General features: G+C 46.2%; 1 protein-coding gene across 1 annotated transcript in view; it reads left to right on the top strand.

Annotated features, from left to right (window-relative positions):
• Positions 1-23,905, top strand: part of PIGN (phosphatidylinositol glycan anchor biosynthesis class N) — a 535,187-nt gene that overhangs the window by 130,453 nt on the left and 380,829 nt on the right. Inside the window, 1 exon segment of the mRNA XM_029590493.1 lies at positions 18,235-18,365. Within this exon segment, the coding sequence (XP_029446353.1) occupies positions 18,235-18,365 (131 nt within the window).

The raw sequence follows: 23,905 nt of genomic DNA, 5'->3' as shown, positions 1-23,905 counted from the left end.
TTTTGACGCGCTATTTTTACCCCTTATACAGTAAGGGATAATAGCGCATGGAAAACACGCGTCCAAACCCCCCCCCCTCCCCCCGAAACTAATAGCGCCCGCAACATGCAAATGCATGTTGATGAGCCTATTAGTTAGTCCCGCGCGATTAAGAAAGTAAAATGTGCACCAAGCCGTATATTTTACTTTCAGAAATTAACTCCGGCCAAAGGAGGCCCCAAAGATTTAAAAAAAAAAAAAAAAAAAATCTGCCTGCAGGTTGGAAAATGGACGCTCAATTTTGCCGGCGTCCGTTTTCCGAACCCGTGGCTGTCAGCGGGTTTGACAACCGACGCCAGTAAAATTAAGCGTCGGCTGTCAAACCCGCTGACAGCCGCCGCTTCTGTCAAAAAAGAGGCGCTAGGGACGCGCTAGTGTCCCTAGCGCCTCTTTTTTACCGCGGGCCCTAATTTGCATACCTGGACTTCCTGGCCTGGGCACGCGTCGGGTGAGTGGGCGCTTGCCAGCTCTCCCGCGAAGTTTTCTGTATCAGCCCGTTTGTGAGTGGGCAACCGCTATACAGTTTCAAAGGCTTCACTTAAAACATTTGTCCTTTCCAAGCCTCACATTTCCAGAAGTAGAAATGTTTGCTTACTCACATTCTTTCAGTATCCATGCTGCTGAGACTCCCAGATCCTGTGTGGCTGGTTTGTTATAAGTCAGCGAGGATCTCAACCACAGTTTGTCTTGACCATGACACTGGTAAAACAAAAGCTGCAGCATGAACATTATTTTGGACTAGCAATATTCACTGTATCAGGTCAGAGCAATGTATATCTGGGGAGGACATACAGCGAGCAGCTTGGGACTTGCACTGTCATCCCAGGGGTCTGAAGCTTTTCTGCTAGGACATGTGTGGCAGCTGTTAGGTACAGTTCCATGGTTTGATGACTGCTACAAAGTGGTACCATTTGCTTCTTTATGAGTGACAGGCACACAGTTGCTAGGAATCCCACGAGCAGTTAACCATTTGGGAAGAGCTGGCACAGAATGTGCAAGTCCTGTACTGTTCATATACTGTCAACAAATAAAGGTGCATGGACTTAGTGTAGGGAAACAGTATTTGAAGAGCTCAGCTAACATAGAGGTAACTTTACACTCTTATAACATGCTGTGGCTTGCCATTCCCATGACCAGCTCATGGTGGAGTTAATGATACAGTAATTCTGAATTTGCTGCAGGAGATTCAGGATATGGTTGCCGGACCTGGCTTCTCACCCCCATTGTTAATCCTAACACGTTGACCATGATGAGGTACAATGAAGCCTTATGTTCAACTCACTGTGTCATAGAACTCACCTTTGGAGTTCTCAAAAGTAGATTTTGCTGTTTGGACAAAACAGGTGTAGCTTTAATGTATGAGCCATCTGTACAAATAGAGATCAAAACCTACCCCAGGATCCATCATGTTCACCCACAGAAGGCCAGGATACCATGCTGAGTGGCAGCCAGCTTCACCAAAGCCTGATAGAACACCACTTTGCCTATTATCAATCAACTACCCCTTCCCCTTCCATGTAAGAGAGCCAAGCAGAATGTTTGCATCAGCTCTCCTCCTGACAATCTTTCTTTCAGACATGCTTCTTCTGTCTGGCGCCATGTGTGAAGAAACTACATTGGCCTAGTTAGGGTTCATGTTGACAATGCTGCAGTTGACTGTACTAGAAAAACTGTATGCCAAGTAAAGGGAACAACAAATACATGTCTGGCCAAACGTTTTCAAAATGATTGTGACTGTAAAAGAGCCAGGACTCTACATAGTGTTCATGTAGACCTGCCAGCAAGTGTACATAGCTTGCTGTAGCTTGCTGCCTTTGGCTGGCTGGGCCTAGGCTTTGGACACAGTCCTAGACCTCACATGTGGTGGACATAGTGGCATTGCTATGCTGGGACTCCAGCAGGGCCTGGAACATGGAGGCCACCAGCTCTAAAAATCATGTCAAGCCCAGGTGTCAATCTACAGGTTGACTGTAAAATGTGTCATTCTCAGAATAGATATTTAACAGATTTATTCCATAGCAAACATCTGTGTCCTTCTGACGATATGCACCTGTACATGGGATGCATTGTGTCATAAGGGCCTATAAAGACACTGATGCCAGCACTGCATCAGCTGTGGCAGAGCCACTGCACACTTCAGAGTGCTCATCTAGCAGGGAGGAGGAATAGCCTAGTGGTTAGAGCAGTGGACTATGAACCAGGATACCAGGGTTCGAGTCCTGCTGTCACTCCTTGTGACCTTGGGCAAGTCACTTTACCCTCCATTTCCTCAGGTACAAAAACTTAGATTGTAAGCCCTCTGGGGATAGAGAAATACCTACAGTACCTGAATGTAAACCGATGTGATATCTCGATTGAGATCGAATGTCGGTAAATAAAAATAAATAAATGTAGTAACAGGCTTTCCTAAAGAGCATGTCAAGGATAGTGTATTTCCCACAATGTTCACTGGTGTTTGCAAGCCATGTACACATGCATCGGCCTCCAGCTATCTAGACTAAATGTCAATTATATCCAAACAGGGCCTTGTCTGTTGAGATGTCATGTTGGTAATGTCAACTTCTCAGGGAGCCTAGACAAGGATGCTGTTCGGACTGGGTGAAGGCAGGGCAGGGAATCAGAGGATGTATTATAAAGTCATGTCCCAATTGTCAGGGTTGCCGCACACTGAACCGAGATAACAAAGTATTGTCTACTGTGATGCCCAGGTCCTTTTTCAGGATGTTAACTCCTAATATGGAACCTAACATTGTGTACTACAGTGTGAGTTACTTTTTCCCATGTGCATCACTTTGCACTTGCCCACATTAAATTTCATCAGCCGTTTAAATGCCCAGTCTTCCGATCTTGCAAGATCCTCCTGCATTTTTAACAGTCCACTTGGGATTTAACAATTCAGATTTATTTTGTTTTGCCTACATATTTGATCACTCCGCTCATTATTCCCTTTTCCAAATCACTTTTAAATATATTAAAAAGCACTGGTCACAGTACAGATCCCTGAGGCACTCCACTGTTTACCATTCTCCCCTGAAAAAATGGACTATTTAGACCTAGTCTCTGCTTCCTAGCTTTACTTATCTGTAAAGATATCCACATTTTTTCTTAATTGTAAACATCAACAGAACCGATTAGGTAACCCACAATAATCAATACATAGAGAACAGGGAACCAAAGTACCATAAATTATCAAAGAGGCTTCATAATTTTAAAGGTGTCAGCAAGCCAGACAACGTGTTAAATAAAAATTGAATCATCCGGTCTTTTCTATCATTCTACCATCAGGATCTATTGATAAAGATTTTTGAAGATTTACTTTTGAAAATTTCTTTTGATTTTGGCACTACAAACATTGTTTCACCATTAAGACTCACACACGCACACAAGATGAATGATAGAAAAGACCGGGTGGTTCAATTTTTATTGAACACACTATCTGGCTTGCTGACACCTTTAAAATTATGAAGCCTCTTTGATAATTTATAGTACTTTGGTTCCCTGTTCCCTATGTACACATTTTTTGTTAGCCATATCTGACAGATTCTGATAAAAATGACGCCATCAATGTTGACTGAAGATTCACCAGTCTAACCTGTAGATCCACAGGTGGCATTTCATATCCATCTGCTGATGGGAATACGTCTATAAGAAAGGTTATAGATTGAGATTGTATTATATTGTAGTTTTTATGTTATGGTTTTGAGGTGTTTGAGTGGATTCTTGGGTACTGTGGAGATGACCACGCCCACGGGGAGGAGCCCCGTGAGGAACCACAGTGCTAGGCTAGACTCGAGACGCAAAAACACAGAGATTCGTCTTTTATTATACAGCTGAGGTATACCACCAGAGGTGGCAGTAGTGAGATGATCCAGAGGTAGCAGTCCAGGGACCCTCGGCAGAGGGGACCCGTCTCACAGAGATAGTATAGGGAAATCCGGATGCAGGTTCCCAGTGCAGCAGAGCTGTAGATGAGACAGACTGACAATGTTAGATTACTCACTAAGTTGGTAGCTGTATAGGTGGAGATCCCAGCAGGCAGAAGTAGTTGTATACAGGCACCGAGCCAGGGAGAGCAGGCCCTCGAGGCGCGAGTACCTGATCCCAGATAGGCACCTGAAACAAAGCAAAGGGCCCCCGAGGAGCGGGTACCCAAGTTAGAGAAATACCCCGAAGGGCAGAGAGAGCTTCCAGCAGCAGCAAGGAAGCGGCAGAGTAGCTCAGACCAGAGGCTTTCCATCCATTCACGATCCTTGCTAACTCGATTAGCTAGCAAACAGAGGGCAGGCTAAATACCCAGATGGCGTGACATCACTCGAGGGGGACGCCCCTGAGGTTCCCGCCAGAACGTGAATAAAGACGTGGGTGGCGTGCACGTGCGCACCCTAGGAGGCCCTCAGGAGAAACATGGCATGCGGCTTTGCCATTGCCATTCCGGGGACGCCGGAGAGAGCGGCATGCAGACGCGGCGGTAGCCATCTTCCCAAGGCTAGCGGGGAGAGCAGAGAGAAAGGTGAGGCACAAAGGTCGAAGCCGTCTGAGACCGATGGACGCAACAATTTATCAATTCTGCATTTGTTACAAAGATCCTCTCCAGAATCATAGGAATCAGAACATTTGATCACCTAGAAATATATATCCTCAGTTCCTTCTTTTTTTAATTTATTGGAATGTATTACTTGCCAGAGTGGTAGCATACAATCAAAGACCAATTCTAATCTAACCTTAACTATTCTAATTCTTTCACGTGACTTCTCCAACCGAACTTGACGAACTGAAGGAAGTTCAAGTCAGTGCTTAAAAGATGACCTGAGTGTACGAACAGGGCAATACCTTTTTAATTCTTTGCTAAAAATGTATTGTCCTATTTGTACACTCAGGTAGTCTTTTAAGAACTTGTTTGAAAGTTCTTCTGTTCAGCAAGTTCTTCTGTTCAGCAAGTTCGGTTGGGGGAATCACATGAAATAACTTTTTTCATTGCTGGCCCTTCATTGTGTAATTTATTACTTGATGCTTTGAGGAGACTATCGGACTCACTGAGATTTCGAAAGAATTTGAAAGCACACTTTTTTCCTGCAGATATTTGCATGAAACAATTGTTTAGACTTTTTTTATAACAAGGTTGTTATACAACAAAAGCCTATTTGATTGCCGCCTTTCCTTCTCCTGTTGCCATCCGGGGGATTAAAACAGTTGGACCACTTAAACTGGGACAGCAGTTCTTAGATGTTTTATTGTTTATATTGTATTTATATTTTAGGGGGAGCTCGGTGGTTCCAAATAGGATTTTCAGTTCTGGGACCTTCACATTCTTCTTTGTAGCTAGGAGAATCTCTGATTTGTCAGGATTCAGATGCAGTTTGTTGTTTTAGACTGCTTTTGGATGGCTGTGAGTCATAGCCTTTTTATTGCTTTTTTATTGCTGTTGATGGGTTCAGGTCCATTGGTAGTTCAAGCTGGACATCATTTACACAGATGCAGGTTTTTAAAGCAAAAGTTCAGATCAGTTGTGCTTGTGGTCTAGGATAAATATTGAGAATTACTGGTGATAGTACGGAGAACTGTGGGACTTCTGCAAATGAGTGGTCAACAAACTGTGCAGACTGTTGCCTGTCAGAGAAAAAAAAAGAGTTAAACCTGCTTAAGCCCTTGCCACCAAGGCCGACCTCTGCTAACAGTGTTAGCATGCTATTATGATCTACAGTGTCAAAAGCTGCTGAGAGGTCCAGCAGTATTAGTATAGCAGCCTGGCTTAAATCGTGGTACCTAAGGAGAATATCCAGTAAGGCACTGAGGACTATCTTCAGATTGGCCATGGGCTGCTTTTTGTAGGTTACCCCATACCCTCTGTTCAGGATTGCTCTGTTACACCAGTGCTTTATTACCATCTTACGCATCCTTGGTGTTTATCCCATGCCTTTTTAAATTCCAGTGCCATTTTTTTTTCTCCACCACCTCCGCTAGGTGGACATTCCAGGTATCCATTACCCTCTTCGGGAAAAAAATATTTTCTGATGGTCCTAAGTCTACCCCTTGGAACTTCATATCTTGCCCCCCAGTTTCAGAATGTCAGGGCTGGGCAGGAGAGTTGCTGGTAATCCCTGAACAGGGACTGTATAGGATTTGAGGATTTTTTTCCTTGTCTGGTCACCTCCCTCTTGGGTTCAGCCATTGATTCTAGTGGCTGGCAGGACTTCTCTGGCAGAGACAAGGCAGGCTGTAGTCAGGGCAGGCAGCTTTCAGGCAGAGTCATAGAAGAGACAGGCGTCAGGGCTGGCAGAGATCATGTGGAGTTGTAGAACAGCAAGGGTCTGTGGCAGGAAATCAAATCAAACGTAGAGGAAGAACAAGGCAGGCAGGAATGGGATGGGAAGGCTAGGAACACACTTAGCAGGATGGCCACTGAGGGGGGGGGGGGGGAGCCCTAGGTAAAACAAGGAACAAAGTAAGACATACAGGCAAGAACAAGGTAAAGCAAGGGTGAAACTGGGACAGGAGTGCAAGGCAGGGGGCACACTGACAAGAAAGGCCACCAGGAGGCCTGAATAGGACAGAGGCAAAATAGGGAACATACAGACAGGGTAGGCCACTTGGAAGCCTAAACAGGACAAGGGCAAGACAGGCAAAGATAGATAAGATAGGCCAACAGGAGGCCTAGACAGGACAAGGGTAAGACAAGGAACACAGAGATGGTATGGGCACTGGGAGGCCTAGACAAGGCAAGGGCAAAGCAAGGGATATGCAGGCCAGCTAGGCCACTGGAAAACCTAGACAGGACAAGGGCAATGAATACATAGACAAAGAGATCCAACAGAAGGTCTAAACAGGATAAGAACAAAGCACAGTCCCCATAGGTAAGAAGGGCCACCAGAAGACCCAAACAGAGCAAGGACAAGGCGATGTAACTAAAGGATGGCCAAAGTAAGGAGCCAGGATGACTCGATGTTGAGACCCAAAGCTAAGAGTGAGGGCAGGTATTTTGGTTTAGCGGTGTTTGGGTAGATTCTTGGGTACTGTGGCAGATGACCACGCCCATGGAGAGGATCCCCATGGGGAGGCACAGTACTGGCTAGACTCAGGACGCACAAACACAGAATTTAGCTCTTTTATTGTACAGCTTGATGTGTACCACCAGAGGGTGGAAGTAGCGAGGTGATCCAGAGGTAGCAGTCCCGGGACCCTCAGGAGAGGGAACCCGTCTCACCACATAGGTAAAGGGAATTCCGGTGTAGGTCTCCCAGGCAAGGCAATGATGTAGATGAGACACACTGAGGGTTAGGTTGGCGATTCCACCAGGCTGAAGTAGATGGTACAGGCACAGAGGCAGAGAGAGCAGGCCCTCGAGGAGTGAGTACCTGATCCCAGTAAGGCACCTGGAATAAAGCAGAGGGCCTCCGAGGAGCGGGTACCCAGGTTAGACAATACCCCGAAGGGCAGAGAGAGAGCTTCCAGCGACAGCACGGAAGCGGCAGAGTAGCTTAGACTGGCCGAGACCAATCCGATACCAGTCCTTGCTAACCCGATTAGCTAGCAAGTTTGGGTAGGCTAATACCCGGACGGTGTGACATCACTTGAGGGGGGACGCCCCCGAGGTTCGCACCAATGCTGCAATAAAGACGTGGGTAGCGTGCACGCACCCTAGTAGGTCTTTGGGAGGAACATGGCGGGAGACAGCGCCATAGCCGTTCCGGGGAAGCAGGAGAGGGCAGCTTGCAGACACGGCGGTAGCCATCTTTCCAAGGTGAGCGGGAGGACCCGAGAAAAAGGTGAGGCATACGGGGCGAAGCCGTCTGAGACCGACGGATGCAGCAGCAGGTTTTATAGGAGTGGCCTTGATGCGCCATGCAACTTTCAAGGCAGAGGCTAAAGCAGGCTTGAGGGGTGCCTACTGACGGCCTCTGCTGGCAGAGTTCACCTAGCAGCCAGTATTCTTACACAGAACTTCAATTTCCATTGTAAAAGGTTTGCTTCTTGTGTATTACTAATGCCTTTCAGGTATTTAAAAGTCAGTATCTGTCCCCCTGTCTCTTCTCTTCTCTAGGGGTATGCATTTTTTGGATCCCCCCAAGTGTCATTTCATACAGCTTCTGATGCAGAACCTACACCATTTTATTTGCCTATCATTTTTTAGATAGGGTATCCAGAACTGAACACAGTATTCCAGGTGAGGTCTCACCAATGGTCTATACAGTGACATAACTATTTTTTTTACTGCTGGTTATGCCTCTATCTATGCATGCCAGCACTCTACTGACTCTAGCCACCACATTATTTTGCTACCTCAAGATCATCACTTTCACAGCCCCCCCCCCCCCCAGGACTCTCTCTTGGTCAGTGCACAGAAGCTTCTCATTCACTATCTCTGAATTTCTACATTCCAGATGCATAACTTTGCATGTTTTTGCATTGAATCCCACTTGCAAAGCACGTGATCATTCCTCAACTTCTCATTTGCTTATTCCCTCAGATATGGCCATTCTGTGGCAGATTTTAGTATCTGTAAAAAGACAGATCTGATCTTTCCAGAATAATATTCACAGAACCAGCCCCAGAGCTGATCCCTGAGGCACTCCACTAATTACCACTATATTTTCAGCATGAATTTCATTTACTACCACCAGGGCTTAATTTGTAGCCAGAACAGAAGTGAACTGTGGAAGGAGTGAGATGGGCAGAGCCAAGATTGATCTGTGCAAAGGGGCAGGACCAGGGCCAGGTGAGAACTCTCTCTTTCACATACACACACTCATACATACACGAATCAAAGCCATGTAGCTGTCCTTGTGTCAGGGTAAGCAGCTCTGCCTACTCCAAGGACCAAGGAACCATAAGTGATCCATGCAGCTACTGGGTCTGTTCTGTTTCCTCAGAGAAACCAGAACTGATATACACTGCTGGCTATGTTCTATGTTCTCATGTCCCAGAAAACCCTTTTTAAACTCAGCCTCACAAATAGATTTCTCCACATCCTCCAGCAATGATTTCCAGAGTATAATTATGCGTTGAGTAAAAATTTAATTTCTCCTTTTTGTCTTAAATGTATCACCTAGTTAATCTATGCAAATGTGACTAATTCATCATTTATTTATTTATTTAAATGCTTTTAAAATATACCGACATTCATAGGACATATCATGCCGGTTCACAATCAACATTGTAAAGGAGGAAGAGGAAATTACAAATAACAGGGAGGGGGGAGGTGGAGCAGTGAAGGAAAAAGGAGAGGATGGGGGTCAGGTGACAGTAAGCGCAGAAGTTGCGGGAAGGAGAAAGGTAGTGAAGTGCTAGGGGAGAGAGAAATTGATAGGAACTGTGTTAAAAAAAAACTGAGAATAAAAAATTAACAAATGGAGAGGAAGGGGATGGCATAGCCCACACCTGTCACTTCATAGTACACAACAAACCACAGCTGACCACATTAATGGTGTAACAACTGTCGCAGCTTTATTAATAGTAAACAGCGATACAGATAAAATCCAAGTACTCGAACCATAACAAGGATTAATCTAAAAAAAGTATACATGTGGCAAGCAGAGTCTCACCTCTGGACCAGAGGCCCGTTGCTGACAAGCAACGCCCTGTCCTTCTGAGAGGCGCTCTTCATGGGCATTACTGGTCAGCCCGCCTCATGCAAGCAAGATGATTACCCAAACAAACGGACATCAGGTCTGCTTCCATAATGGGGCCGCCCGACCCTGATGGCAGACAGTCTTAACAGAATAGATGAGAGCATAACATGGTTATTCATTGCACTGCATCTGATTGAAAACTACACTCCCGGCTTGGGGTCTTCTGAATCATCACAGCTGTGACATAAAGGAATACAAATCAATGTCAAACAAAACAGCAGTCACTAGACATTGGGTATTAACTAACAGTTACAAAAATCCTCAGAAAAACTGAGAGTGTTGGGGGGAGGGGGGGAGTGGAATGCAGCAGGAACTGCAGCATTGTGAGCCGGAAGCAAAAGGGGGTGGCTCTCGGCTACTACTGTTACCCTTCCCACACTGCCAGGTCCAGCCCCCTGCCCTGCCTTCAGCTTCAAATTGCCCAATGGGCTCTTGGGGCAAGTCCCAAGACCTCCTTGGGCCTTGTTGAGCTCCTCCCCCTTCCTGCAGGCCTAGCTTCTCCGTAGGCCATCCTTAAGAGAATCTTCCTCTACTTTCCTCTGCCTTGGATCCTGCTGGCCCAAGCTATCATCTCCGATGACGACACCATGGGTGCCGTCATTTTAGTAATGTTATCAGCCGTGTGATGCCCGCATGATCCTGCTATGCCTTGCTATTAATGTGCCCCCAACTCACCAGGTTATCTGTGGTGTCCGCACACCTGGCCAAGCACCACTCCTAACTTCATTGAATGTCTCCTAGTCTTTGCACTTTTTGAGATAGTAAACAACCAATTCACGTTTATCCATGGCACTCCACTCATTATATAGACCTCTGTCATATATTCCCTCAGGCATCTCTTCTCCAAACTGAAGAGCCCTAACCTCTTTAGCCTTTCCTCATAGGGAAATAGCTCCATCCCCTTTATCATTTTGGTCGCACTTCTCTGTAATTTTTCTAATTCTGCTATTTTTTTTTTTTGAGATGCGGTGCCCAGAACTGCACCCAGTACGCAAGATGTGGTTGCACCATGGAGCAATACAGAGCCATTATGATGTTCTCTGTTTTATTCTCCATTTCATTCCTAATAATTTCTAGCATTCTGTTTGTTTCTTGCCCGCTGCTGCACACTAAGCAGAGGATTTCAACATATTCTTGATGATGCCTACCTAGATCTTTTTTCTGGTTGGTGATTCCCAGTTTGGAACCTCACATTGTGTAGCTATAATTTAGGTTGTTCTTCTCTACATGCATCACTTTGCATTTAACCACATTAAATGCCATCTGCCATTTTGAATCATGGTCTTGCAAGGCCCTCTTGCAGTTTCTCTTGTGATTTAACAACATTGAATAATTTTGTATCAGCAAATTTGGTCACCTCACTCGTTTCCATCTCTAGGTCATTTATGAATATGTTAAAAAGTAGCAGTCCTAGTGTAGATCCCTGGGGCACTCCACTATTCACTTTTCTCCATTGAGAAAATTGACCATTTAGCCCTACTCTCTGTTTTCTATCTTTTAACCAGATTTCAGTCTATAGAAAAACATTGCCTCCTATCCCATGACATTTTAATTTCCTAAAGAGACTCATGAAGTACTTTGCAAATGCTTTTTGAAAATCCAGAGAGACTATATCAGTTGGCTCATCTTTATCCACATGTTTATTTGCACCTTCCAAAAAATGTAGCAGATTGGTGAGGCAGGACTTCCCTTGACTAAATTCATGTTGACTTTGACCCATTAAACTGTATATTTATATTTTCAGTAATTTTGTTGTTTAGAATAGTTTCAACCATTTTCCTGGGATTGATGTCCGAGTCAGTGGTCTGTAGTTTTCCGGATCACCCCAATACCCTTTTTAAAAACTGCCGTAAACATTGGCAACTCTCCAATCTTCTGGCACTGTAGCAGATTTTAATGATAGTTTACTGTAGCAGATTTTGACACATTACTAACAGTAGGTCTACAGTTTAATTTTTCAGTTCTTTCAGCATTCTAGGATATATATATCATCTTGTCCATGTGATTTTCTACTCTTTAGTTTGCCCTGTTGCATCTTCTGGGTTCACTGAGATTTGTTTCAATTCATCTGAATCATCACCTTTAAATATCACTTCTGGTTCAGGTCAGCATTCTGCAGATTACACATTTTGTGATTCAGCTAATGGCCTCCCTATGTTTGTTGGGACAATGGGAGGATGCCCCTCCAAACAAATGGGTTCGATGACTTATTGACCATCTACTGCATGCTGCTAGGATAACTGTAGCCTTTTTCTGGAAGGTGAAGCCTCAGTTTGAGCACTGGAAATGCGTAGTTGCTGATGTTGCCATCATGGAACATATGTCCCACACCCTTTATTATACTACCCAAAAATATGAGCCCATCTGGAAACCTTATTAGAATTGGAGACGACTTTACTGTGAAGAGTAAATATTATTTGTATAATTAAAGGATTCATATAATTTGCTTGGTTGCTTCTCCTTTCTTTATAGTTTATTGTATTTTCTGTGTCTTTAAATAAAGAGTTATAAAAAAAAAAATCACTTCTGGTATGGGTATCTGCCTAAGATTTTTCTCAGTAAAGACCGAAGCAAAGAATTCATTTACTCTATCTGCTATGACCTTGTTCTCCCTTAGTGCCCCTTTTACTCCTCGAATCTCTTAAAGTCCAACTGACTCCCTCACAGGCTTTTTGTTTCAAATGTACCTGAAAAACTTTTTAATATGAGTTTTTGACTCCATAGCAGGCTTCTTTTCAAATTCTGTCTTTGCCTTCCTTATCAGTGCTTTGCATCTAATTTGCCAGTGCTTATGCTGTTTCCTGTTTTCATTTGGATCCCTTTTCCATCCTAACCCTTCAGATTTAATTAATTACAATCTCCTACCCTCCCGACCCCCCCCCCCCCCAAAAAAAAAACTTGCCTAAAGACCCTGGTGGTCCAGCGGGGTCCCAGGAGCGATCTCCCGCTCTCAGGCCGTCGGCTGCCAGTAAACTAAATGGTGCTGGTGGCCCTTTGCCTTTACCATGTGACAGGGGCTATTGGTGCCGTTAGCCAGCCCCTGTCACATGATAGGAGCAATGGATGGCCCGTGCCATTTTTTAAGATGGCGCTGGCCATCCATTGCTCCTATCATGTGACAGAGGCCGGCCAATGGCACCGATAGCCCCTGTCACATGGTAAGGGCAAAGGGCCACCGGCGCCATTTTGATTAGTGGCAGCCGACGGCCCGAGAGGGGGAGATCGCTCCCAGGATCCCCACCGGACCACCAGGGTCTTTAGGCAAGTTTTGGGGGGGGGGGGTTCGGGAGGGTAGGAGATTGTAATTAATTAAATCTGAAGGGTTGGGATGGGTTTGGGTTTCGGTTTTTTTTTTTTAATGTGCCCTTTCTCCCCCTCCCCCCGAAAACGATAAGAAAACCCCACAAAATTTTGTGGGGTTTTCTTATCATTTTCGGGGACCTCCGAACCGGGATGAAATAGGAAATATCTTCTATATTTCCTATTTTGTCGCAAATGAATGCACATCCCTAGTCTGTAGGTCTTTCTCAATTTCCACTCCCTCCTACTACAGAGAGAACTGCTCAACTTGACCTTTGTATCTAATAGTAGCTTTAGAGTGGTTTTTGGAGATCAGATTGAGCATGCTCAGAAGCGTGAAAGGCTGAAACATTACAAAATAATCATACTTCAAATGTGTCAGAAACAATCCAGTTTAACAGAAACAATCTGAATCACATTTATGATTCGTGGATGGTATTCCTGATGATCTACCCATCCTGAATCATTTTGATATTTAAATATAATCATCCTTGGATTAAAGAGGGTCAGAATTTTTTTTAACAAGCTATATCATGAAAATAAGGCTAACATTAAATGTAAAAGATCTGGGCTATTTCTGGCTATTTAGCTTTTGTAGTCAATTATCTTCACCCAAAGAGCTAAAAGAAAAAAATAAATGTGGAAAAATGCCATAAAACTGAAAGCCTCGGTTCTCTGAGTACAAGCAGAATGTCAGTCCCTACACATGCGTGACATCATCTGATGGAGCCCAGCACGGAACTTTGATCTTAAAGATTCTAGAGCTATCAGCATGCTCTACTGAGCATGTGCAGCTGTAGCCACCTCCCTGTTTTTCAAGCAGAGTCTCTCAGTCTTTCTTTTTTACGCATAGTCGTGTGGTCGCAGTTTCAGCTTTGCTCTCTTCACAGTTATGCTGTATTAGTTCTGGATCTGCAAGTAGCTGGGTTTTTTTCAGGCAGAGCCTTGGTGTTTTGTATTTTCCCTTACAGTAGTTTAGGTTTCGTTTATTTTTTTTTTCGCTCTTTCTAGTACCTCTCTGTCGGCCACTTGGTGGGCCTAGTGCATTGTGCAGCTGACAGAGGTTTTTTCCCCTTAATAAATAATGCTGCATCTTATTCGTGTGGCCTCTCCTTAACTTGTCTGTTTTTTTACTTTTCAGGTTCCTGTTCAGACTAATAGTTTGTAGTCTGTTGTGGTCCGAGTAGGCCTCTGGGGACTTGTCGAATTCCTATCCAGGCAGGAGTTCCAGAAAATTCTGTCCGACTGCAGGGCATCAACAGAAGCTCAGACTGTGAAGGAATTCAGGACCAGATGTTCCCGTGGAGAGGATAGCTCACTGTCCCCCCACACTCCTGGGAACTAGTCTCCTTGACTGGTGCCCTGGATGACATAACCTCCCCTCCTGCTTGTCAGAGCAATCTGGCACAGCATCTCCTTCAGAGAGAGGGTGAGAATGAGCCTGGGTGACCAGCTTTGCTGATACACCATCGATGCTATGTCCTGCATCGGTTGTCCGTGCATATCCATGCCAAAGCACCAGTGGCCCCAGGAGTTCATAGAGCGCTGGGGGCACCTCATTCTCATTTGAGCACCAGGGATGCCATCAAGGGCTGTGACCTCCATTGAGCACTGTGGACGCCATATAGCTCCATGGATGCTCTCAACACCATCAAGTGCTATGGCCACCATAACGCCGGCGAGCCGCATGGATGCCAGTTGGTGCCTTGTATTGAGGTCCATAGCATCGAGCGTCATGGAGGCCATCATGCACCAAGGGTGCCTGCAATGCCAGAGAGCGCCATGGGCACCATTAAGAACTGTGAGTGCCGTCATCGAGCATTGTGACATGGTGGCCATCAAGCACCATTAAAGCTATTGGGTTCCAAGGGTGACATCGTGCACCATGGGCTTCCCTGTCACCATTTCAAGGACAGTGATCAGCCTCATGGAACATTATCAGGTACTGTGGATACCACTGAGGCGATGCCACAGAGTGCTGCCCACTACCATAGACCACCATAGTCAGAGCCCAGCGGTACTGGGGACACTGTTGTCATACTATACATGCTGAGTTAGTGCGACAGAAGAGCGCATTATGCGTGGTTAGGTACAGCGGGGAGTGACTACTCCTCCAGTCACCTCAGGTTCTGGTGAGTGACATTCTCTCTGTTGGGGCACTGTGCACAACCTTACCAGAAATAGCAGGATAACCAACATCATGTCAAGGTATCAGCTTTCTCGTCTGTTCCACATCTTAGGGTGATATGGGACACTAGTTAGGAAGGTGCCATCACACACACTCTTTGATTGCTTTCGGGCAGTGCACAGCTGCCAACTCTAACAAGTGGTGCTCGGTCCTTGCTGAGCCATAGGATTCTACCCACAAGCGAAACAATGGGGTACATATGTGCGCCACAGTCTACTGGACGGGATACTGCTATATAAGTACTGGTCAATGCACTTTTAAAGTAGAGGGCACTATTCTTCCAGTTGCCCTGTAAGGTATTGAGTGTGTGTGTTTCCCTAATGACGAGCACAATAGGTTGTGCGCTGCAGCCAGAAGACTGACTTAAGACTGTGTTCCTGGTCTCACCACTATAGCATGGATACCAAGAAAGTGGTGTCGGGAGTCTTCCCCTCACACAGCAGAGGAGTATGTCTTTCGACCCTTCCCATGTTAGCTTATGTTTGAATCCCTTTTGTGGGGAAGCCTCTGGGGCTCCTTCCCTTTCAGGTCCATCACCCAACTAGAGTCTTGATTCTTTTGAATTGGTGCACTTCCTTGCAGGCCAGGACCTGCAGGCTTTGGAGAACAGCAGTGGCGGTCGTTTTGACAAGCTTTTGCTGAGGTCCTTCTGTTGGTTACTGTGGTGGTCTACCCCATCTGACTGGGTGGCTGCCAGCATCCGATTTGATCGCTTATGAACCTCAGTAGTCAGTGACAGTATCCCACTCTCACCTGGAGAATGGGGAAGTTTTTCATTATCGGGAGGCCCCAATTCCCATTGCCTCCTGTCCCTTCAGGAAGACAAAATACAACTGGTGTTTCCAGAGGTGATCCTTATGAGTTCCCCCGTGGACACCTGGTTGTCCACCCCTATAAAGGGTGGCCCTTGTTCTCCGTTTGCCGGAAAAAGTATTTCACTGTTTCTGACTGGCGATCGCTCTTCTCCATGGGATCCGAGAGCAGATTGGGTGATAGCGCTTTTTCCTAGGTCATCCTAAGATGCCGCAGGTTTATTTTGCAAGGGAGCTATTCTGGATTCAATATCCCCATCGTACTTAGGGTCTTTCCTTCTGGGCAGCTCCCAGGTGAAGATTAGAGGTTTCTCCCATGCGGGAGTCACCTTTTTTATACCTGCTGAGCATTCTGGACCCTGCTTCAGTGAGGAGGATTCTGGTCCATTTGCATCTCTCTTGGTAGATATGCCTTTCAATCTCTTGCCATATCCATGGCTGCATGTGTTAGGGGATGAGGGACCCCATAACAAAGGTGCTACACTTTTGTTGTGGTCCCCTTTCCGGGATAACAGTCTGCGAACAGGGAGGCCCTGGTTCACGCAACCGTTGTTCCACTTACTGAACCACATGATTCCTTGGGGAAGTATACATGGCCTTAAGTTTTGATACCTAGACCAGATTGATGGGCAGCCTGTTCCAAGATCAGATTGACCTTGCCCTGGTACTCTTTAGGTTTCCAGGACACGGAAGAAATCCTGTTTCTACAGAGGTTTGTGCTTGCGGCATCCCTGCTTTCTGACTCTTGCTGGGGAGTTTCCAAATTTCTTTCCCAGGAGGTTTGCTATTAGTTTTGGCTGTTCCTATCATGCTGAGAGGTCTACCTGGGTGGGGGAACTCCTACTGGACTCAGCAGTGAGTTATTTGGTTGAGAATATGATATTCAGCCTAGTGACTTTTCTTATCCCTGTAGTCCTGAAGTGCTCTTTGCTCCTTTTGACTTCCAGTCAGAATGTCGGAGGAGGTGGAAAAAAATCTATGGCATTCATGGTATAACTTACCTGCAGGGAACAGTGTACAACCTTTTCCCTGTTTTTTTTCGCCAACTTCTGGCCACTAATGCTTTTAGCTTTTCATACTTCACTGGGTTGACCAAAGTTCCTTTCTGTGGATAGGATGGATAGGCCTACTCTTGACAGAGTGAAGCGTGGATGAGCTTCAAGCCTAGCTTAACTCCCTGCTTGGGAGTTGGGGGCTAGCAGTCCCGTTTCAGGGATTGCTTTTCATCCCTTGACACTCTTGATATCTGACCTGGGTGGTCGGATCTGTCTGGTACTTTGGCAGGTAGGGTCTGCCACCGACCCTTCCACTGTTGCTGCCTCTTCTAAATGTTGCTTGAGTTTTCTGCCCATTGTGCTTAACAGCCAATCATTGGCCATGCTTCTGCAAATGCATTCTGTCCTTAGGATGCTAGTGGACTGCAATTTCTTTCTGGAGGGTACTCTGCCCCAGTTGGTTTTTACAGTTGTCTTGTGACACCATAGGAAACTATGCTGTCTTTGTCCAAGAGTTCTCCTCATGGTTGATTCTCTAGGCTTTTTCCTGTATTCAGGAAGATCTAGACCTACTTTGCTTGTCAGGGTTCGCTGATCTAAAACACTGACTGTAATATTTCCATTAGGCAGAGTGGACTTCTCAGTGGACTTTGCATCATGTCCCTGCTTCAGGCACCTCTGCTATGCATTGGAGTTTTGTGTCTATCTGTTCTATGGTTTTCTTTTTGTAGAACCCCAACTCTTTTCCTGCCTGAACCTGTTCTTGGGTTGACTGCCTCATAGGTAAGAGGGAGAAAAGTAGTGCTTTTAGCACTATGGGGCTCCCCTCTTTGTACTGCTCAGGCAGCCTATAGCTTGGGAATCACCTATGTGTGAGGACTGCAATCTTGCTTGTCCTCGGAGAAAGCAGAGTTGCTTACCTGTGAAAGGTATTCTCCAAGGACAGCAGGATGTCTGTCCTCACCAAACCCGCCCACTTTCCCTAGGAGTTGATTCCCGTATTTGCCATATCATGGACTGAGCGACCGCCGAGGGGCAAAGTGATAATTACAGCTGTACATGCTCAGTAGAGCATGTTTGAAAGCTTTAGAATCTTTGAGATCAAAGTTCCAGACCGGGCTCCCTCTGATGATGTCACCCATATGTGAGGTCTGCCATCCTGCCATCCTTGGAGAACACCTGTTAAAAGTAAGCAAATCTGCTTTTTTTGTTTTTTACTGCCAGTTGTCATCAAATCTAGTAAATGTTTTATTTTTTTGTCAATTCGCCAACAGGGAGTATAAGGAGAATGTCAAGAAAGTTGATGAAGGTGTGAAAGAAATAGTTTCCTTCTTGGAAGATTTTTATGGAAATGATGGACAAACAGCTTTTGTCTTCACCTCTGATCATGGAATGACAGAATGGGGTGAGGCTTTCCATTTCTAAAATAGTACTGAATTTAAGATCATTAGCTAGTTTATTATTTGAATTCTGTGATGTCATTTTTTAAAAAAGAGATCCTTGGGTATATGTTTTAGATGGATTGTATTTGCTCCAGGTTCGCAAAATTCTCACCTATAGGAGTTTATTATATTTATTTTTCCCCTCGTTAGCTGTTTCTATATCATACAAAAGCTCCTGAATAAAATGAATGCCATCCTTATTTCTCTTTAGCTTCAATGGCTGTAACAAGGTTTTATTGATCCTCAGCCAATAACCCCCCCACCCCTTCCGACCCCATGAAATGTTTTGACTGCTGCACTGTTGCCTTGCGTTAGACTTGGAATGCATTTTCTCCCATGATTGCTGCTTCTTGCAATGAACATTCTTAGTAAAGAGGAAGATCCCAGTTTTGTGTCTGATAAAATATTCGTGATCTTTTAACTTACCAGCTACATAACATTAACCAGCCTCAGCAGGAAAGAAGTCAGCATGAAAAATCAAGAGATGAGGCATGACTTTCATTTTGTTCTTTCAAGAATTTATACTGGGAAAATAAATATTAATTGGAGCCAAAAGAAGCTAATTGTTAACATTATAAGTGCCAGGATTTCACATTGCTTGTCAGAGACCAGATTATTGTTTTTAAAAGAAACAGAATGGCTTTGACACAATGAAATCATGTCAAATATATATGCTCAATTTTTTTGACTATGTGACCAAAGAATTAGATTAGGACGAGCACTGGATGTTATATATTTAGGTTTCAGAAAGACCTTTGGCATTGTTCTATACAGAAGGCTCATAAATAAACTGAGTAGCCTACGGGGTGGTCCAAAAGTGGTAAACTGGGTTAGAAACTGTTTGAGTGATAGAAAGTAAAGGTGATGGGTTTAATCAGTGGAGTATATTAAGGATCAGTCTTAAGTTCAGTTTTGCTTAATATTTTTATTAGTGTTCCTTATTGTCCCCCTGATCAATCCAGATGCATGGGTTTTTCTCCTCCATCAGCAGATGGAGACAGAGAATTAAAGCTTCACTGTATTAATGGTACTTCAGACATTGTGCCACCTGCAGTTGCTCAGTGTTCGTTGTCTCCAGCAGATGGTGGGAGTACAAACCCTGCAGTTTAGAGAAGATAGGAAAAAGATAACTTACACTCAGGACTGTGTGGAAGGGCCATCGCTCTAGTAGATAGAAGCAAGCAGGGGGTTGGTGGCCCTTCGAGTTAATTTGCCCAGTGTTGTGGGGGGATTTGAGAGGCAGGGGACTGGTTTCCTCATTTCCCGCTCTTGCTCTCTCTGTCACTGTGGAGGCCAGCTCAATGGTGCAACCAGCTTCAGAGAAGTATCCATTTACTTGACCTTTTTCTTTAGGAGAGCTGTGCCTTTAAGACTCAAAAAAAAAAAAAAAAAAAAAAAGGCACCCCGGGCAGCTCTACAGGCTATGCAGTACTAAGGGAGGAGAGAAGGAATGCTAGCGTTCAGCAGTGGGAAGGGCAGCTCAGGGGCTCTAAACGCTGTATCTGACGGGAATAAGTCGGCAGGAAGGCTCCCGCGAACAGCTCAGTGCAGCAGTACTCTTCAGCCATTTTGAAGTCTGGTTCTGCAGAGCAAGGACATTCAGGGGAGGGATTTGCTTCTCCTTCAGTGCTGTTCCCTGAAATGGAGGCCTTGTATAATGCCTGGGAAGGGTCAGAAGAAGTCGGAGACTTCTCGGATGGGTTGTTTCATCAAGGCTCAAATTTCTTGGAACCGATGGATCGCTTTTGACTCATGGCTTGGCTTTTGAGTGGCATTGCTTGAGGTTGAAAGGCTATTTGGAGGAAATTACTAGAACTTTGCCTCAGGCAAAGAAAACCTTGACTTTCTTGGCTTGGTTGTGGAAAGTGTTTGAAGCCTGGTGTCTCAAGGAGGGGATTCCTCCACTTTGTGCCTCTATTTCTCAGATTCTTTCTTTTTTGCAGATGAGTCCATAAAAGGGTCTGGCCCTGAATTCTCTTAGAGTGTAGGTGGCAGCCATGACCTGCTTCTGAAGGAGAGCCCATAAATCCTCCCTTGCATCACAATCAGACATAGTGCAGTTCCTTAAGGGAGTGAAACACTTGTGACCCAAGGTGAGATGGGTGGCTCCCCCGTGGAGCCTTAACTTGGTTTTGCAGGTTTTGTGTGGACCGTCTTTTGGGCCTCTGAGAAGGGCTTCATTAAAAAACCTCACATTGAAGAAGGTGTTTTTGGTAGGGTCTGTTTAGTGAGGTGTATTTCAGAGCTACAGGCATTGTCATGTAGGCACCCTTTCCTTCATTTCTCAGAGGCTGGGTTATTTCTGCATATGGTTCCCTCCTTTTTGCCAAAGGTGCATCTTTTTTTCATTTAAGTCAGATGGTGGCGTTACCTGCCTTTGGGAATTTGGATCTGCCTTTTCCAGATCACTGGGGACTTCTTTTCTCCAAGGATAAGCAGGTGGTAGTCCTCATAGATGGGTGACATCATCAGATGGAGCCCGGCACAGAAAACTTTTGTTAAAGTTTCTAGAACTGACTGGCACACTGAGCATGCCACTACCCATATGTCCACGTGGGGTCCCTCTTCAGTTTCTTTTTTTCCACGAAGTAACTGCCTTGCGGTTGTAGAGCTACTGCTCTTAGTGTTTTTTCTCAAACTTCTTTACCCGGTTTTTCGGCTCGTCAGCATTGGGTCCCTCTTCTCCTCGTCGGTGCCCCATTCAGCAGAATGGTAGGTATCATTTTTCCCTTCATTGCAGTTAATTCCCGGCATGATGCTCCCCGGTGGCCGCCAGCCATCGACCGCTTGCCCGCTGTTTTTCATGGCGTCGTCTGGTTTTCGAAGGTGCCCCCAGTTCCCATGGACCATGTCGATTACTGATCCCCTTAAAGTTTGTTTCCTCTGCCTGGGGGCATCGTACAATGTCCGCGGGTTTCATTTGTGCAATCAGATAACCCCCAAGGATCATCATGCATGGCTGGATACAATGGAGAAACCTTTTGGGCCCAAAATGTCTGTTTCCTCCACGCCGGCATAGACGGCATCGACACCTAAGGGACAAGGGGAGCTGTTGGATACGCCGTCCTTTTCCACTCCCCCGGCAGGCCCGTCTCGAGAGACAGGCACTGGTGATAGGCCATCTCCGGTGTCATTCTACTCCAGGGCATTGGGCTCTTCAGCTTCCTCGGTGCCGAGGAAAGACTGGGCCGAGCATCGTGAGAAGCCCCGCAATCATCGTCACTGGTCACCGTCTGCACACGGCCGCCGTACCACCACCGAAGCAACCCCATGGAGAGGAGGCATTGTCCTCTATCAGATCCTGGAATTCCAGGCATTCCCCATCGGCTTCAGTGCTGGGCACCGAGCCTCCTCGGGGCTTCTCGGGACTCCGGTAATGCCTCTTCCTCCTCCTCCACTGTCCGTACTAACTTTGCTGGACTTTCAGAAGGAGTTGGATCGCAGAGTTCATATGATGGTGCTCCAAGCCTTGCTGGGTATCGAACCACCTCTGGCACCAGCCCTGTCTCTCTTGGCGCCCCTGCTAGAGCATCTGGAGGTCCTGTTAGGTGTCCTTCCGAAACAACCAGTGCCTAGAGGACCATCAGTTCCTCAGTTGCCACCGATGCCCTCTTCTGGAGCGATTCTCATTATTGGGTCTTCCGAGGAGGAAGATTTTCTACGACCATTGGCGCCTTCAGATCTGCTTGTCCCACGACCGGAGTTTCCCGATCCTGTTCCTGGACAATCTGGGATCTCTGTGCCCTTGAGGCCGTCAGTGCCCTCAGTTCCAAAACAGAGGAGCTTGGACAGGGGCCATTCACACCAGCCTCCAGGGGACCTTAGCATGGAAGAGGCCCCATATGGTCTCTGGGGAGATGATACCACGGAGTCTTCTTCTGAAGACTCCGGTGATATCTTTTCAGAGCCTTTGCCGCCAAATGAGAGGCATTGATCTCTCCCAGAGGATCTCTCCTTTGCGGGTTTTGTCCGAACCATGGCTGAAACCATCCCTTTTCAGCTCCTCACAGAAGAGGATGCTAAGCATAAAATGCTGGAGGACCTCAGTTTATCGATGCCCCAAAGGAGAATAGTGGCTGTCTCAGTCCATGTCATTTTTAAGGAACTTCTCTTTAGGATCTGGGAACATCCTGTATCCATTCCTCCCGTTAATAGGAAGGCAGATGCCATCTATCTAGTCCAACAGGCATTGGGGTTTGAGAGACGCCATCTCCCACACCTATCTGGTAGTGGAGTCTGTTCTCTAAAAAGCCAAGCATTCCTGCACCAAAGCCTCTGTCCCTCCAAGCCGGGATCTCAGGGCGCTGGATATCCTAGGTAGGAAGGTGTATCAGGGTGCCATGCTCATTGCCTGTGTCACCTCCTACCAATTATATATGACCCAGTACAAACGGAACTTGTGGAAGCAGGTCCAGGAGCTGTCAGAACGCCTGCCACAGGATGCAGTCTCAGTGGTGGTACAGCAGGGTCTGGTGACAGGGAAACACAACGTGAGGTCCACCTATGATGTTTTTGAAACAGCAACGAGGGTGGCTGCAGTGGGCATTGGCGTCCGCAGGATGGCTGTGCTCCGTGCTTCGGACATACGCCCAGAAGTCCAGGAAAAGCTGGCAGACCTTGGGGATAAGGCAGGGATGGGGTGGCCCAATTGAAGGGACCACCTTGAGACCCTTCAACTGTTGGCTAGCGCTTCCGACCCACCAGCCTCAGTCAGGAAGTCCTCACAGCAAGGCTCGAGGAAGTCCTTCTATCATCAGAGGAAATATCCTCTGGCCTCACAGGCTTGTACACCCTGCGGTGGTTCCAGGAGTCATTCCCGCCAGCAGCAGACCCCCAAACCCCAGCCAGCCCTCTAGCAGAACCCCGCTACGGGGTTTTGACTGGGGGGGAGGGAGCATGAGTCGATTTGCCTTACCCTTGGCATCCTGCCCTCCAGTTGGGGGCAGGCTGAGTCGTTTTGCCCCCCAGCTGGTCCCTAATAACATCGAACCAGTGGATTCTTTCCATCATTTGCTAAGGATACCGGCTGAATTTCAGGGATGTCCCTTCAGACTTTCCCCCATGTCCATTGTGGGTTTCTTCCACTCCTCAAGGAGTACTTTTAACAGAGCTCTCCGCCCTGTTGATGGCAAGAGCGGTAGAACCCGTTCCCCGCCACCAGCATGGCCAAGGGTTCTACTCTCAGTATTTCCTAATACCAAAGAGAACTGGGGGCCTCCGTCTTATTCTCGATCTGAGAGCCTTGAACAAATTCTTTCAAAGAGAAAAATCCAAGATGGTCTCGTTGGGCACCCTGATTACACTCCTCAGAAGAGAAGAATGGCTCTGCTCCCTCAATCTGAAAGATGCCTACGCCCACATAGTAATCTTCCCGTGTCACAGGAAGTATCTTTGTTTTGTGGTGGGAAAGGACCACTTCCAGTATCGGGTGTTACCATTCGGCCTTGCGTCAGCCCTTCGGGTCTTTACCAAGTGCCTGGCAGTGGTGGGGGCACACCTCAGG

Source organism: Rhinatrema bivittatum, chromosome 2 (assembly GCF_901001135.1).
Source record: "Rhinatrema bivittatum chromosome 2, aRhiBiv1.1, whole genome shotgun sequence".
NCBI lineage: Eukaryota > Metazoa > Chordata > Amphibia > Gymnophiona > Rhinatrematidae > Rhinatrema > Rhinatrema bivittatum.
Note: the sequence above shows the minus strand (reverse complement) of the source record. Positions and strands in the feature narration are given on the sequence as shown.